The sequence below is a fragment of the Solanum dulcamara genome, chromosome 4 (assembly GCF_947179165.1).
Source record: "Solanum dulcamara chromosome 4, daSolDulc1.2, whole genome shotgun sequence".
Classification (NCBI taxonomy): Eukaryota; Viridiplantae; Streptophyta; class Magnoliopsida; order Solanales; family Solanaceae; genus Solanum; species Solanum dulcamara.
This window is the reverse complement of record NC_077240.1, coordinates 24,082,175-24,094,681: the sequence shown is the minus strand read 5'-3', so window position 1 is coordinate 24,094,681 and position 12,507 is coordinate 24,082,175. Positions and strand designations below refer to the sequence as shown.

The 12,507-nt window shown below is 30.6% G+C and overlaps 1 protein-coding gene across 1 annotated transcript; it reads right to left on the bottom strand.

The window, feature by feature from the left end:
• Positions 1 to 7,761: 7,761 nt before the first annotated feature.
• Positions 7,762 to 12,218, bottom strand: LOC129887035 (protein kinase STUNTED-like). Its single transcript, XM_055961975.1, has 9 exons — positions 11,839 to 12,218; positions 11,100 to 11,179; positions 9,776 to 10,541; positions 9,449 to 9,697; positions 9,199 to 9,362; positions 9,049 to 9,128; positions 8,799 to 8,946; positions 8,552 to 8,701; positions 7,762 to 8,443 (listed from the first exon to the last, which is right to left on the bottom strand). Exons 1-9 carry the CDS (start codon positions 12,080 to 12,082, stop codon positions 8,201 to 8,203), a joined length of 2,124 nt encoding a protein of 707 aa, XP_055817950.1. The 5' UTR covers positions 12,083 to 12,218; the 3' UTR covers positions 7,762 to 8,200.
• Positions 12,219 to 12,507: the final 289 nt, after the last annotated feature.

Here is a 12,507-nt window from a genome sequence, read left to right as displayed (position 1 = left end):
TCTCTCTCCACATAATTAATGAGAGATAATTGCATGGAGAGAGATGAATAAAATCTGACGACGCATTAATGGGTGAAAATCAAATCACTGTAACTCGGTTACCACACTCACACGCCTAAATCTTTTTCCACCCTTTTTCGTGTGCTTTCAAGTTTGTTTTTCTCTTTCTACCTCACCTTCTCTCTTCAACTTAATTCAAAACACCTTCCACTCTATTTCAAAACCTCTTTGTTCGTGCGATTTCAACCTCTATTCAACAAGATTTCAATCGTTTTACACGATGAACAAAAATCAAATACATCGTCAGACACCAAGAAAAAGTCCAAGATTTGTTGAACATCAACAAATAGTCGAAATCGAGCCACCAACATTCAACATTTTAACACAATCACCCGTCAAAAAGAATACCATACCGGCGAAGAAGAAATTTTAAATTGTGACAGTAATTTCTAACGTTTAGGTTGTAACAATAAAAAACTTTCAAGTTATAACAGATTTAAAAATAATATTCATTAATTAAAGTATTAAAAAATGAAATAAAAAGGGCACTTTGTTCAGTTACCATAAAAGTTGGGATTACTATAGATCCTCAACATTAAAAGCCTCAATTTTCCCAATAAGTTGATTTGTTGTAACAGTAAAACGAATTTACTGTCCTTAAATTACTCAATTAATTGATGCACTTAGATATATTTGTTTCTGATAATTTTTTTTTTGAAACTCTTTAATCTCCTTCTTTCTTACCAACTAAGATGATTTTTTGTGTGGGTTTTACAATCGAATTTAGTTGGTATTCAAATGAAAAATGAAAGATTGGTGTCGATATTGGTGCAACACGGTGGTACGTTGTTCAGGTTGGTTATCCATTCAATTTTTTTCCGTGTTTTTTTTTCGAAACTCTGTCATCTCAATTTTCTTACAGTTTCAAACAAGTCATTAGTTTATGTAATTTTTACTCAAATAATTGCGTTTTTATAATGTGATTCTATGGTTGAACGTATTTTTGATATGAAAATCTTTCCATTTTAAATTATACTAAGATGCAATATTTGTTGTTGTGTGTATAAATATGATGCGAAATTTGTATAATTTTTAATATTTATAAGCAAATTTTAATTATTTTTTGTTATATTTTTTGTCTGTAAATGTTGGTAAAAGCAAATTGATCTGTGAGTAAATGAACGTTATGAGTAGTAGGGATGTACAGGGCAAATCGATAAACCGCACCAAACCGACAAACCGAACCAAACCGGAAAAAAAACCCGACTAGTGGTTTGGTTTGACTTGGTTTGGTGTTTGGAAAAAAAAACCGACCATTATAGGGTTGGTTTGGTTTTAACTAAAAAAAGTCAAACCGAACCCAAACCAACCCGATTATAGATATACTACTTTTAAATTATGTTATACATAAAAATATTTATTAAAATGTAATTTATAAATATTTTTTAAAATTTTTTCATAATTTTTGTTTTCTTTCTTACATTTAGATTTGGATTTGAGAAGCTCATCTAAATAATATACAAAAAAAGCTCATCTTATAAAGTTATATTATAAAGTTAAAACTTCAAACAGTGTTCTGCCTCCATCTTATATGTTGATATTTTGTACTAGAATTCTTTTTAAGAAGTACTGCTCTGTGCTTTTTATTAGATACTATGAAAAACCCAAAAAACCCAAAAAAACCCGAAAAACCCGAAAAAACCCGAAAAACCCGAGAAAAATTGATATCGAAAAACTCGACTTTTATTGGTTTGGTTTGGTTTATAGATTTAATAACCCGACACAAATGGTTTGGTTTGGTTTGTAAAAAATTCGAACCAACCCGGTCCATGTACACCCCTAATGAGTAGTATGAAGATTGTATAGTTTGGCTATATATGACATATTTTTTATGTGTACTACATTTGACTGAAAATAATAAAATAGTGTATGAATATTGAATGAATTTTATATAATAATTGTATAAGTCATTACAGTTGTATGAAATGTGGATATATATATATATATATATTAAAAGATTTTTTAAAAAAAGTCATGTGTGAATACATGATCATTTAGAGTTGTATAAAATTTGTATAATTTGGATATGTGTGGAATGATTTATATGTGGACTAAGATGGATTCAAGTCTAAAATTACTTTGTTTGAATTTGGAATGAAGTGTATATAATTGATTTTTTTGTCCATTAAAACTGGTAAAAACAATTTATTTGTGAGTACGTGATAATTTATAGTTGTATGAACTTTGTATAGCTTGGATATGTGTAGCATTATTTGTGTTTGTATTAAATTATAATGTATTTAAATAATTGTGTACGAACTTTGTATGAAATTAGTATGATAATTGTATAACTCAACTGATTGATTTTATTACGAAAGCAGGGAAATATGTAGGCTTCCAAATGGAGGGCATCATATATGAGTCTAGTACTCTATTTTTTGGACTGATTAAGATACGACTGACAACAAAATTGAGATTAAGTATATTGTGAACAAACGTTGTCCACCCATTTGCATACACAATGATGTGGGTGTAAGAATATACTTGGATCAAAAGAAATGTAATGCTGATTTTTTTGTCAAGTTTCTGTTGTGCGTAATAGTGAAAGACCGAGCTATAGAAAATTTTGAAAGTGATTTTATGATCGAGCAAGTTGAACGTGTTGTTGGAGAACCACGCACTGAAATTAATTTGTACTCGACTAATTCAGTCTGATTGATAGGAATGGATACAGTAGAAAAAATCAATGAATTAGACGATGAAAGTTCTGCTATAATTAGTGACAAAACGAATCATTTGGTGGAAGCTAAACAAGTTTACAATAACAAAGATACACTTATGTCAGTCATGAGATATTATGCATTAGTGTATTAGTGCACTATGCACTATTCATTAGTGCTCATTTGGTTGAATTCCTTGTTATTTGTGCATAGTGCACTAATGCATAGTGCCTCATGCCTGTCATAACAATGTATTAGTGCACTAATGCATAGTGCACAAATAACAATGATATTCATATATTAGGGATTTGTGCACTAATGCATAGTGCCTCATGACTGCCACAAGTGTATCCTTGTTATTGTAAACTTGTTTAGCTTTCACCAACAGATTTGTTTTGTCACTAATTATAACAAAACTTTCATCCTCTAATTCGTCGACTTCTTCTACTTTATTCATTCCTATCAACCGGACTGAATTAGTCGAGTACAAATCAATTTCAATGCGTGGTCTTTCAATAACACGTTCAAATTGCTCGATCATACAATCACTTTCGAAATTTTCTATAGCTTGATCTTTCACTGTTACGCACAACGAAAACTTGATGAAAAATCAGCATTACATTTGTTTTGATCCAAGTATACTCTTACACTCAAATCATTGTGTATGCAAATGGGTGGACAACGTTTGTTCACAATATACTTAATATCAATTTCGTTGACAGTCAAGTTTACTCCCAGTTGTGCAGCAATTGCATTAACCAGTCCAACAAACAGAGTACTAGACTCGTATATGATGCCCTCCATTTGGAAGCCTACATATTTTCCTGCTTTCATGATAAAATTAGTTAGTTGAGTTATACAATTGTCATACTAATTTCATACAAAGTTCATACACAATTATTTAAATCCATTATAATTTAATGCAAACACAAACCATGTCACACATATCCAAGCTATATAAAGTTCATACAGCTATAAATTATCACGTACTCACACATGAATTATTATTTTTACCAGTTTTAAAGGGCAAAAAAAAATTAATTATACAAACTTCATTTCAAATTCAGACAAAGTAATTTAATTTAGACTTGAATCCATCTTAATCCACATACAAACCATGCCACACATATCCAAATTTTACAAATTTTATACAACTCGAAATGATCACATACTCACACATGAGTTTTTAAAAAATATTTAAAAAAACAAAAAAAAAACATATCCACATTTCATACAACTGTAATGACTTATACAATTATTATACAAAATTCATTCAATATTAATACACTATTTTATTACTTTCGATCAAATGTACTACACATAAAAAAACATGTCATGTGTAGCCAAACTATACAATCTTCATACTACTCATAACGTTCATCTACTCACAAATAAATTTGCTTTTACCAACTTTTATAGACAAAAATATACAAAAAAATATTAAAATCTGCTTTTAAATATTGAAAATTATCAAGATTTTGCACCATATTTATACACACAACAACAAACATTGCATCTCAGTATAATTTAACGGAAAGATTTTTATATTAAAAACACATTCAACCACAGAATCACATTATAAAAATGCAACTATTTAAGTAAAAATTACATAAACTAATGACACATTTGGAACTGTAAGAAAATTGAGATGACACAGTTTCGGAAAAAAAATGCGAAAAAACTGAATGGATAACCAACCTGAACAATCTCATCTACCACCGTGTTGCACCAATATCGACATCAATCTTTCACTTTTAATTTGAATACCAACTGAATTCGATTATTAAATCCACACAAAAAATCCTCTAAATTGGTAAGAAAGAAGGAGATTAAAAAGTTTCAAAAAAAAATAAAAAAATTATCAAAAACGAATATATCTAACCGCATCAACTAATTGAGTAATTTAAGGACAGTAAATTAGTTTTTACGATTACAAAAAATCAACTGAGAAAATTGAGGCATTTAATGTTGAGGATTGATGGTAATCCCAACTTTTATGGTAACTAAACAAAATGTCTTTTTTATTCCCTTTTTTATTAACTAGTTAAGTATACGCACTTTGCACGTGTGTATCGCGTTAATTAATAATAAATATATAAAAAAAAATATCGTGTATGCATTATATCATTAAGTACAATTTTTTTTTAAAATAACATAAATTTTTAAAATAAAAGTGTACTTAAAGAGGAGCATGATAACTCACCATCACACTAACAATTAAAGAGCAAAATTGAATGTAATGAACTAAATTTTGTCATTGTTATCAAAAATAAAAATTATATTGGTATTGATACACAAAAATACACTCTAAACAATAAGGTAAAAGAAAAACAATTTACATTGTATATGAGCATAATAATATAACGCAACTACTTGTAACAAATTAATAATGAAAAAAATAATTATGGTAAACAAAAGATGACGACCTAAGTTGCGATGAAAGTCATCTACCAAGAGACTTAACATTATATGTGGTATATATAAATTGATATACTTACCTTAGATTTAATCTTTCATCCAACTTGGCTTCCATAAATAATAGTGTCACATAAAAAATACTAATGAAAAATAATTTTTTTAAAAATCAACTGAAAAGTAAAAATGACAGAATATAAAATAAAATAATATCATTTCACCATATTTTTCGAATCTTATCTAATATTAAGTAACTTAGTAATCAAAAGAAATACATACATGTTGATGAGAAAAATTAAAATCTTAGAATTCTTACCATTTATATTATCTCTTTCTATATATTTTACGACTCGTTAAATTTTTAAATAAATTTTTCTCTTTCCATATTATTTTACGACTCCTTAATTATTAATTTTTCTAATACCTCTTACCATATATTTCCCTGTTACCCTATATTTTAGGACTCCTTAAGTTTTAAATATATTTTCCTCTTACCATAAATTCAATAACTCTTTAATTACTAATTCTCCTAATACATCTTATCATATTTTTTCAGCTTACCATATATTTTAAAACTCCTTAATTATTAAGTTTTCCTCATACCTCTTACCATATATTTTAATACTCCTTAATTTTTAAAATATATCTTTCTTTTAAACTTAAATTCTGGTTATTAAATATTTCCTTATTATAAGAAACTCCTATTGAGAATTTAAATTTAAAAATCAGTAAGTTATTCCTTATATAAATCCTTTCCGTAGAAGGTTATTTATTAAAATATATTTAATATTCCACACTTTGACTTTGTTAGATTTTTTTTACTAAATAAACATACGAAATTTTAGTTTAAGTGTAAAAATCCTTATGATTACAAATTGAAATTAGGATTTGCTTCGAATAAAATAAGAAAATATTTAAAAACCAAAATTTCAGTTAATTTTATATTAGTAAATATTAGGAGTTCTTCTCTTTTTATAATAAGTAAAGATTTTTAATTAATTTCAAAGTTTTAAATATTATAATAATAATTAAATAAAAATTATTTGAGAAAAAAATAGTAAATGATAGATGAGTTTCGCAAGACTGAGCTTCACCCATGGCTTCCGTATTGTTTGTTTCTGTTGGTAGGGAACCAAAGAAAAATTATATAACAAATTCATTTTTTTTAAAATAAAATATTATTTAAATTAATTGTATTATAGATCTGTCGAATTCTCAACATGGGATAAAAGGACCTTACATCCATTTGGTTACCAAACAACAATTTTTTCACATCTTCCTCTTTAATTGAAAGGAATTTATGTAAAAAGGCACCCAATTGCTAAGTTAAGAAAATAAACAGTGTTGCTAAACCATGAAGATAACCTAAAGTTAGCAAGAATGCTAAAATCTTCAAAGAATTTAATCATAGATAAAGGAAAAAGGGCAGGGAATTGATGGGTACAATATAAATTATATTTATTACAATAGAGCATAAAATCAACCTCATGTCCGTGTGATGAGTTCTCATCGTCAACCATCTTCAAGATATCTACAAAAATCAATGCAAAATAAATTAAATATTTTAAATATAATTTTCTGACGTAAAAAAATAAAAAGAACCATCTAATATTTGGGAAGAACACGTAATAAATATACATAGATGAAGAATTCTAGATAGGAACAAAATTGATCACATACACGTATTAAATTTTTTAGTAAGCGTTTAGTTGTCATTACTTTTTAATTTAATGTTTGTTAACTTGACTCCATATATATAGATTAAATATATACGAAAATTATGGAGAGAAATTTTACAAGGTATATTTTAATAGAGTCCTAAATATTGACATTTTCTATCTAAATCAAATAATGATTAATTTAAGAAGTCAAATTGTAGTTTATTTTAAAGTCTAAATATTAGGAGTTCTTACCTTTTATAAATAATAAAGATTTAATAGCTATAACTCTAATTATTTTTAAAATTTTAAATATTAGGATAATAATTAAATGATAATTATTTGAGAAAAATATTGAAAAGAATGGTAATTATTTGAGAAAAATATTGAAAAGAATATTTTGTCTAAAGCGGAGTCTTTTAATGAAGTGAAAAAAGTTTAATCAACATTATTATTAAGGACCTTCGTGCTTTTAATATAGTATAGATTATGTATATTTCATTTTTTAATAATTTAATTAATGTATATTATTTTTAAATCTGTTATAACTTGGAAGTTTTTTATTGCTACAACCTAAAAGTTAGAAACTACTGTCACAATTCGAAATTTCTTATATTAAATATGACATTTAAAAAAAAATCCAATAAATTATAGACTTGGCTTTTACCTTCTTTTTTTTTTATTGTTAATTACTCCTTCCATTCATATTTACTTGTCATATTTGGATACACTTTATAAAAAGCACGCATAATGATTTTATTATGTCACTAACAAGTTTGAAAAATAAATAGAACTTGATGATAAAAATAAAATAGGTATGAAATGATAATTACCTTTTGATTTTTTGTAAATAAACAAGTAAAAAGTAAACAGGAGGTACTTTGTAAACCACTGATCTCTCATTATAATTTTCAGTCTTTCAGATATCATAATTTGTAAATTATATAAAATCCTTGAAATAAGCAGACACTCACGAAAAAATAAAAATATGTAATATTAGAATTTAGGAGGAGGAAAAAACACTTCTCTACAAAGTAAAAATTAAGGTTGCAATACAGGTCAAAGGGTAGAATTTCCAGAATTTGTTAAAGCTCTCTATTGACAACTAAAGTAATTTTCTTCCAACTAAATATGAAAGATGTTTAATTACACCTCAACTTTGGATTTGATTTACAATAACTCAGCTTGAAGCATCTGCAGCATTTGTTACTACACCCCAAAAAAGAAACTGTGGAAAAAGGCCATAGTTGAAGCAAAAATCAGCCCAGGCTAGGCAAGGAGGAGGTCAATGGTTTGAAACCTCTCGTACCAGGACCCAGCGATGGGGATATCAATCAAGAAGGAAAGCTCGGTATTTACAGAAAAAGGGTTACTTGTTATAGCCATAGACACCTATCATAGGAATGGTTAATCGAAACTTGAAGACCGACTAAACCTCCCTTGCAAATAATCCTCCACAGAAATGGTTGGTCCCGTGCTGTTACATGAAAGTGAGGACTCATCCTCCAAATTCAGCAATGCAAGATTAATAAAGGATTGTATGTTTGAGGGTGGTTGTTCACCATCGACAGCATCTACTTCTTCTAAAGCTTTGCCTTCTTCCATCGCCCACTTAATTGTTTCAGACTCACCTTGGAGGAGTTTAACCACCTGTTTTTTTAAGAAAATTTAATACCGTTAAATATTATAAATGCAAGGGGGCAACAGATTTATAGTACAAAATAACCTCAACTTGAGTGGCTAACAAAGTTCACTCACAATGTCAATTTGAGGTCTAATTCCAGGAGCTCGTCTGATGCACAGTGATGCTGCCAAAACCATTCTCTCAAACTGATCATGATCATAAGTGTCAATCAAGCTTGGATCTAGCAACTCCTTCATGTTCCCACCCTTCAGAACTTGTTTCGCCTGAAAATCGTTATCAACAATTTGAAAAGCACAATCTAAAATGCAGCAGGAAGAAAAAAGGATATTTTATTCACAATTTGTAAAGACAACAACTTACCCACATGACTAAGCTTTCCTGACCTTTCCCGTTGCCATTATCAATTGGCTTTTTACCAGACAAAAGCTCAAGGAGAACAACACCAAATGCATACACATCAATCTTTTCAGTTATCTTTCCATGCATAAAGTACTCAGGAGCCAAGTAGCTGCAAATATAATATCAGTTATGGACTGAACAAAGGCTCCTTTTTTTGATGAAGTGATGTAGACAAATGTTATTTGAACTCAAAATGAAAAAATTAAGTTACCCAAATGTTCCAGCAACATCAATGCTATCTAAATGATTTGAACAGCTTGAGGCCAACGTTGCAAGTCCAAAATCTGAAAGCTGAATGAAAAACAGCAGTTAATACTAATTATTCACCGAAAGACGTAACTTAAAAAGAAGAATGAACTACCTGCGGCTCAGAATCATCGGACAGGAGAATGTTTGAAGATTTCACATCCCGGTGGATTATGGGGCCATCAACTGCATTGTGTAGGTGGTCCAGTGCCTCAGCAACACCCAAAGCAACCTTGTATCTATCTACCCAGCTAAATGAATTTTCATCCTTTTTGGAACCTAGTAGTTTACATTGTTGTCAGTACAGCGAATCAGGAAAAATAGCGTAAGCCTCCAAACAAGCAGGAAATATCTAGTTATGATACCATGGAGATTCTCTTCTAAGCTTCCTCTGGATAACAGATCATAAACCAGTAAAAGGTTGTTCGCCTCTAAACAAAACCCAAACAGTGATATTATGTGCTTGTGATGAAGAGTTGTGAGTATCTCTATCTCCGAACGGAATTGCTGTGCCACAGCTTCAGATGGCTTCAATATCTTCACAGCCAGTTGCATTCCACCAGCAAGGTGCCCTTTGTAAACCTTACTGCTGCCTCCTTTTCCAATCAAATTCTCTACAGATATAGTTACATTTAGTGAAATGTAAGGAAGTTATGCTCATAATTGCAAAATTCAGAAAGGTGGGGACTTACCGGGCAGGAAATCAGATGTTGCTGAACAAAGCTCCTGGTAATTGAACAATCTGCAAATTGATGAGTACCTTTCAGAAAGACCCTCCAGTTCCCCAGGAAGGATAACAAAGCATTCATCTGAAATTGGATTAGCATCACTTCCAACAGGAATAATTGCCCCCTTCTCTTCATCCAAGTTTGTACGATGAGGCTCATCCTTGTCAGATACACTCTGTTTATGATCAGGGTAGATAGCTGCAAAAGATTGCCGACTTGGTCGTTTCCAAACCCATTGCATCACAGATGACCTTTTCGCAGGAAATTTATCAGGTGCCACGAAGTTGTGAAGAAACACTCGTCGAAGCAGTGTCCAGCGAGACTTTGACTCCCAGACTTCAATAGGCTTAACAACCAATGCCATGTGATTGTTCTCTGGTGTACAAGAGTTTTCTTCCACGGCTTTCTTAGGCACTAAGCTCAGAGGACTTTTGGTCAGTGTCTTCCTCCTCTTGAATCTTGATTTGGGCACATCTGAATCACTAGATTCATCTCCATCTGAAGCACTTGCTTCCCTTTGATAAACAATCTTGCCATTGTCAACAGCAATAACAGAGATGCTCTTTGTCACTTTCCTAGCACAGTATTTTGCAAGTGACACTGATGACCGAATGGCATGATGGCTGCCTGAAGTCCCAATAATCAAATTTATAGCACTTTCCAATTTTGCTTCACGAGCAAGAACTTTACGAACTGGTGATCCTCGGCAGACTTTAAGCTTCAAATGCACCTAAACAAAGTTCATCCAAATCCAGATTTTAAAAAAATGGATTTGGCTCTCCTCTAACTAGGCAGCAGACAAACAGAAAAAGGAAATATGCAAATCCCAAATCTAGTTTACTGTAATTAAACAAATTCAGATCTAAATTTACGAAATTCCACAAGAGAGAACTGATCCACTAAATATACCACAACATTGTGAATTAGAAATCCCAGTCCACAATAAATTATGAATTTTCACCTCCTAAATCCAAAAACTCGCATACAGCATAAGTGATAATGATAGTAATCTAGGCACTGTCAAAATTCTCCTACATAATTTTGGTGCAAGGAAACCAAACAATCATTTGAGAAACCAAAATCCTGAATCCTGATGCAGAACCAATGACTAAGTACTTCTGTTGAAAAAGAAAAAGATTGTTCAGGCCCTCAAAGCAACAACGGTTTCAGATTCTGTGAATGTTTTGCTAGCAGAGATTTTTACCTATTTCCTCTTCTGCTTTATAGATAGTAATCTCAATAAAGTTTATCCATAATGAAATGAAGAAAAAGGGTTGTATGAATAAACCTGCTTTAAATTGCAGAATCCCTCATAAGCAGACAGCATCGAGTCAAATGACTTCACCAGTGAAAGCGGTTCTGATTTTTCTTCAACAAGATCAAAATTAAAACAAATGAGAGCACATTAAAACTGAATAAAAAAGTGAGAAAGGGAACACCATGAAATCAACCACTGCAAGTTAAATGAGAAAGTCCTCCTACCTATTGTCTAGTTTACAAATCATAGATCCAAAAAATTCCTCGACTTTGCACAAGATTCATCAGTAATGAAATCCAGAAAATGTATAGATAACCCAAACAGTGAAGAAATGACACAAAAAAAATTGTCAATTATTACATCATCAAATGAGCCGTTGTGTGTGAAACTGAGACAATTGCATACTACTCACAGAGCAGAAAATAAAAAAATTAACAGAGAAAACTGAAACAAATTGCGAAAGCAAAATCAAAGAAGAGAAATTCCCATAACTATTACCACCAAATCAACGACTAAAATGAAACAGAAATTTATACTATCTAATACCCATTGCACAAATAACAGTAGGGTTATCTGCAGAAAATTGTTTTAAAAACTCAGCAATTTCCAAACGATTAAACCATCAAAACCCTTCCACTGCGTGTATACAGAATACCCACAACATAAACAGTAAAAAAAATGGAAAAAAGGGAAGAACTGACAACACTGAAGAACACCCATTACACAAAAAGCAAAAAAAAAACGTTCCAACTTCTGGCATGAATTTTACCAGAATTTGGATCCAGGACATGTACAGCCACAACATGATCTCCAGGCTGAGCAACCTTAACCAAAGCCCAAGTGAGTAACTCTTTACTTCTGGAATCTAACTTCACTCCCACCACCGCTACCACCCTTCCACCCACTTCTCCGGCGCCGTCATCACCACTAATACCAACACTACTACTAGTAGTAGTAGTATCTCTATTGTCACTTTCGACTGTGCAACTACAGTCTCCAGTTGACACTTTCATTGCTCCGATTTGTAGCAAAAAAGAGTGCAGTATTTGTGTAAAATGGCAGTTTTCCTCTTCCTCTCTCTCACTAGAAATTCATTGGGGTCTTTGAGAGAGAGAATCCACACTGCCCTGCCCTTTGTGTGTGTGTGTAATATTGGGGAATTGGTATGACTCCGTTACATATTAGTTGTCCACTTTTTTTATCTTTAAAAAATTATAAACAAAATAATGTTACTATGATATCAATAATAATATATTCAATAAGAAGATAGAGTATACGTAAATTTCATCACTAAATCAAAGTGATAAAAATTATTTATGAAAGATAATCGGCTTAAATATATCTAAACCTCAAGTATAAAAAGAAGAAAATAATGAATATAATAAAACAATGTGATAATCAAAACACAATAAATGACATGTTTTTATATTTAATAATG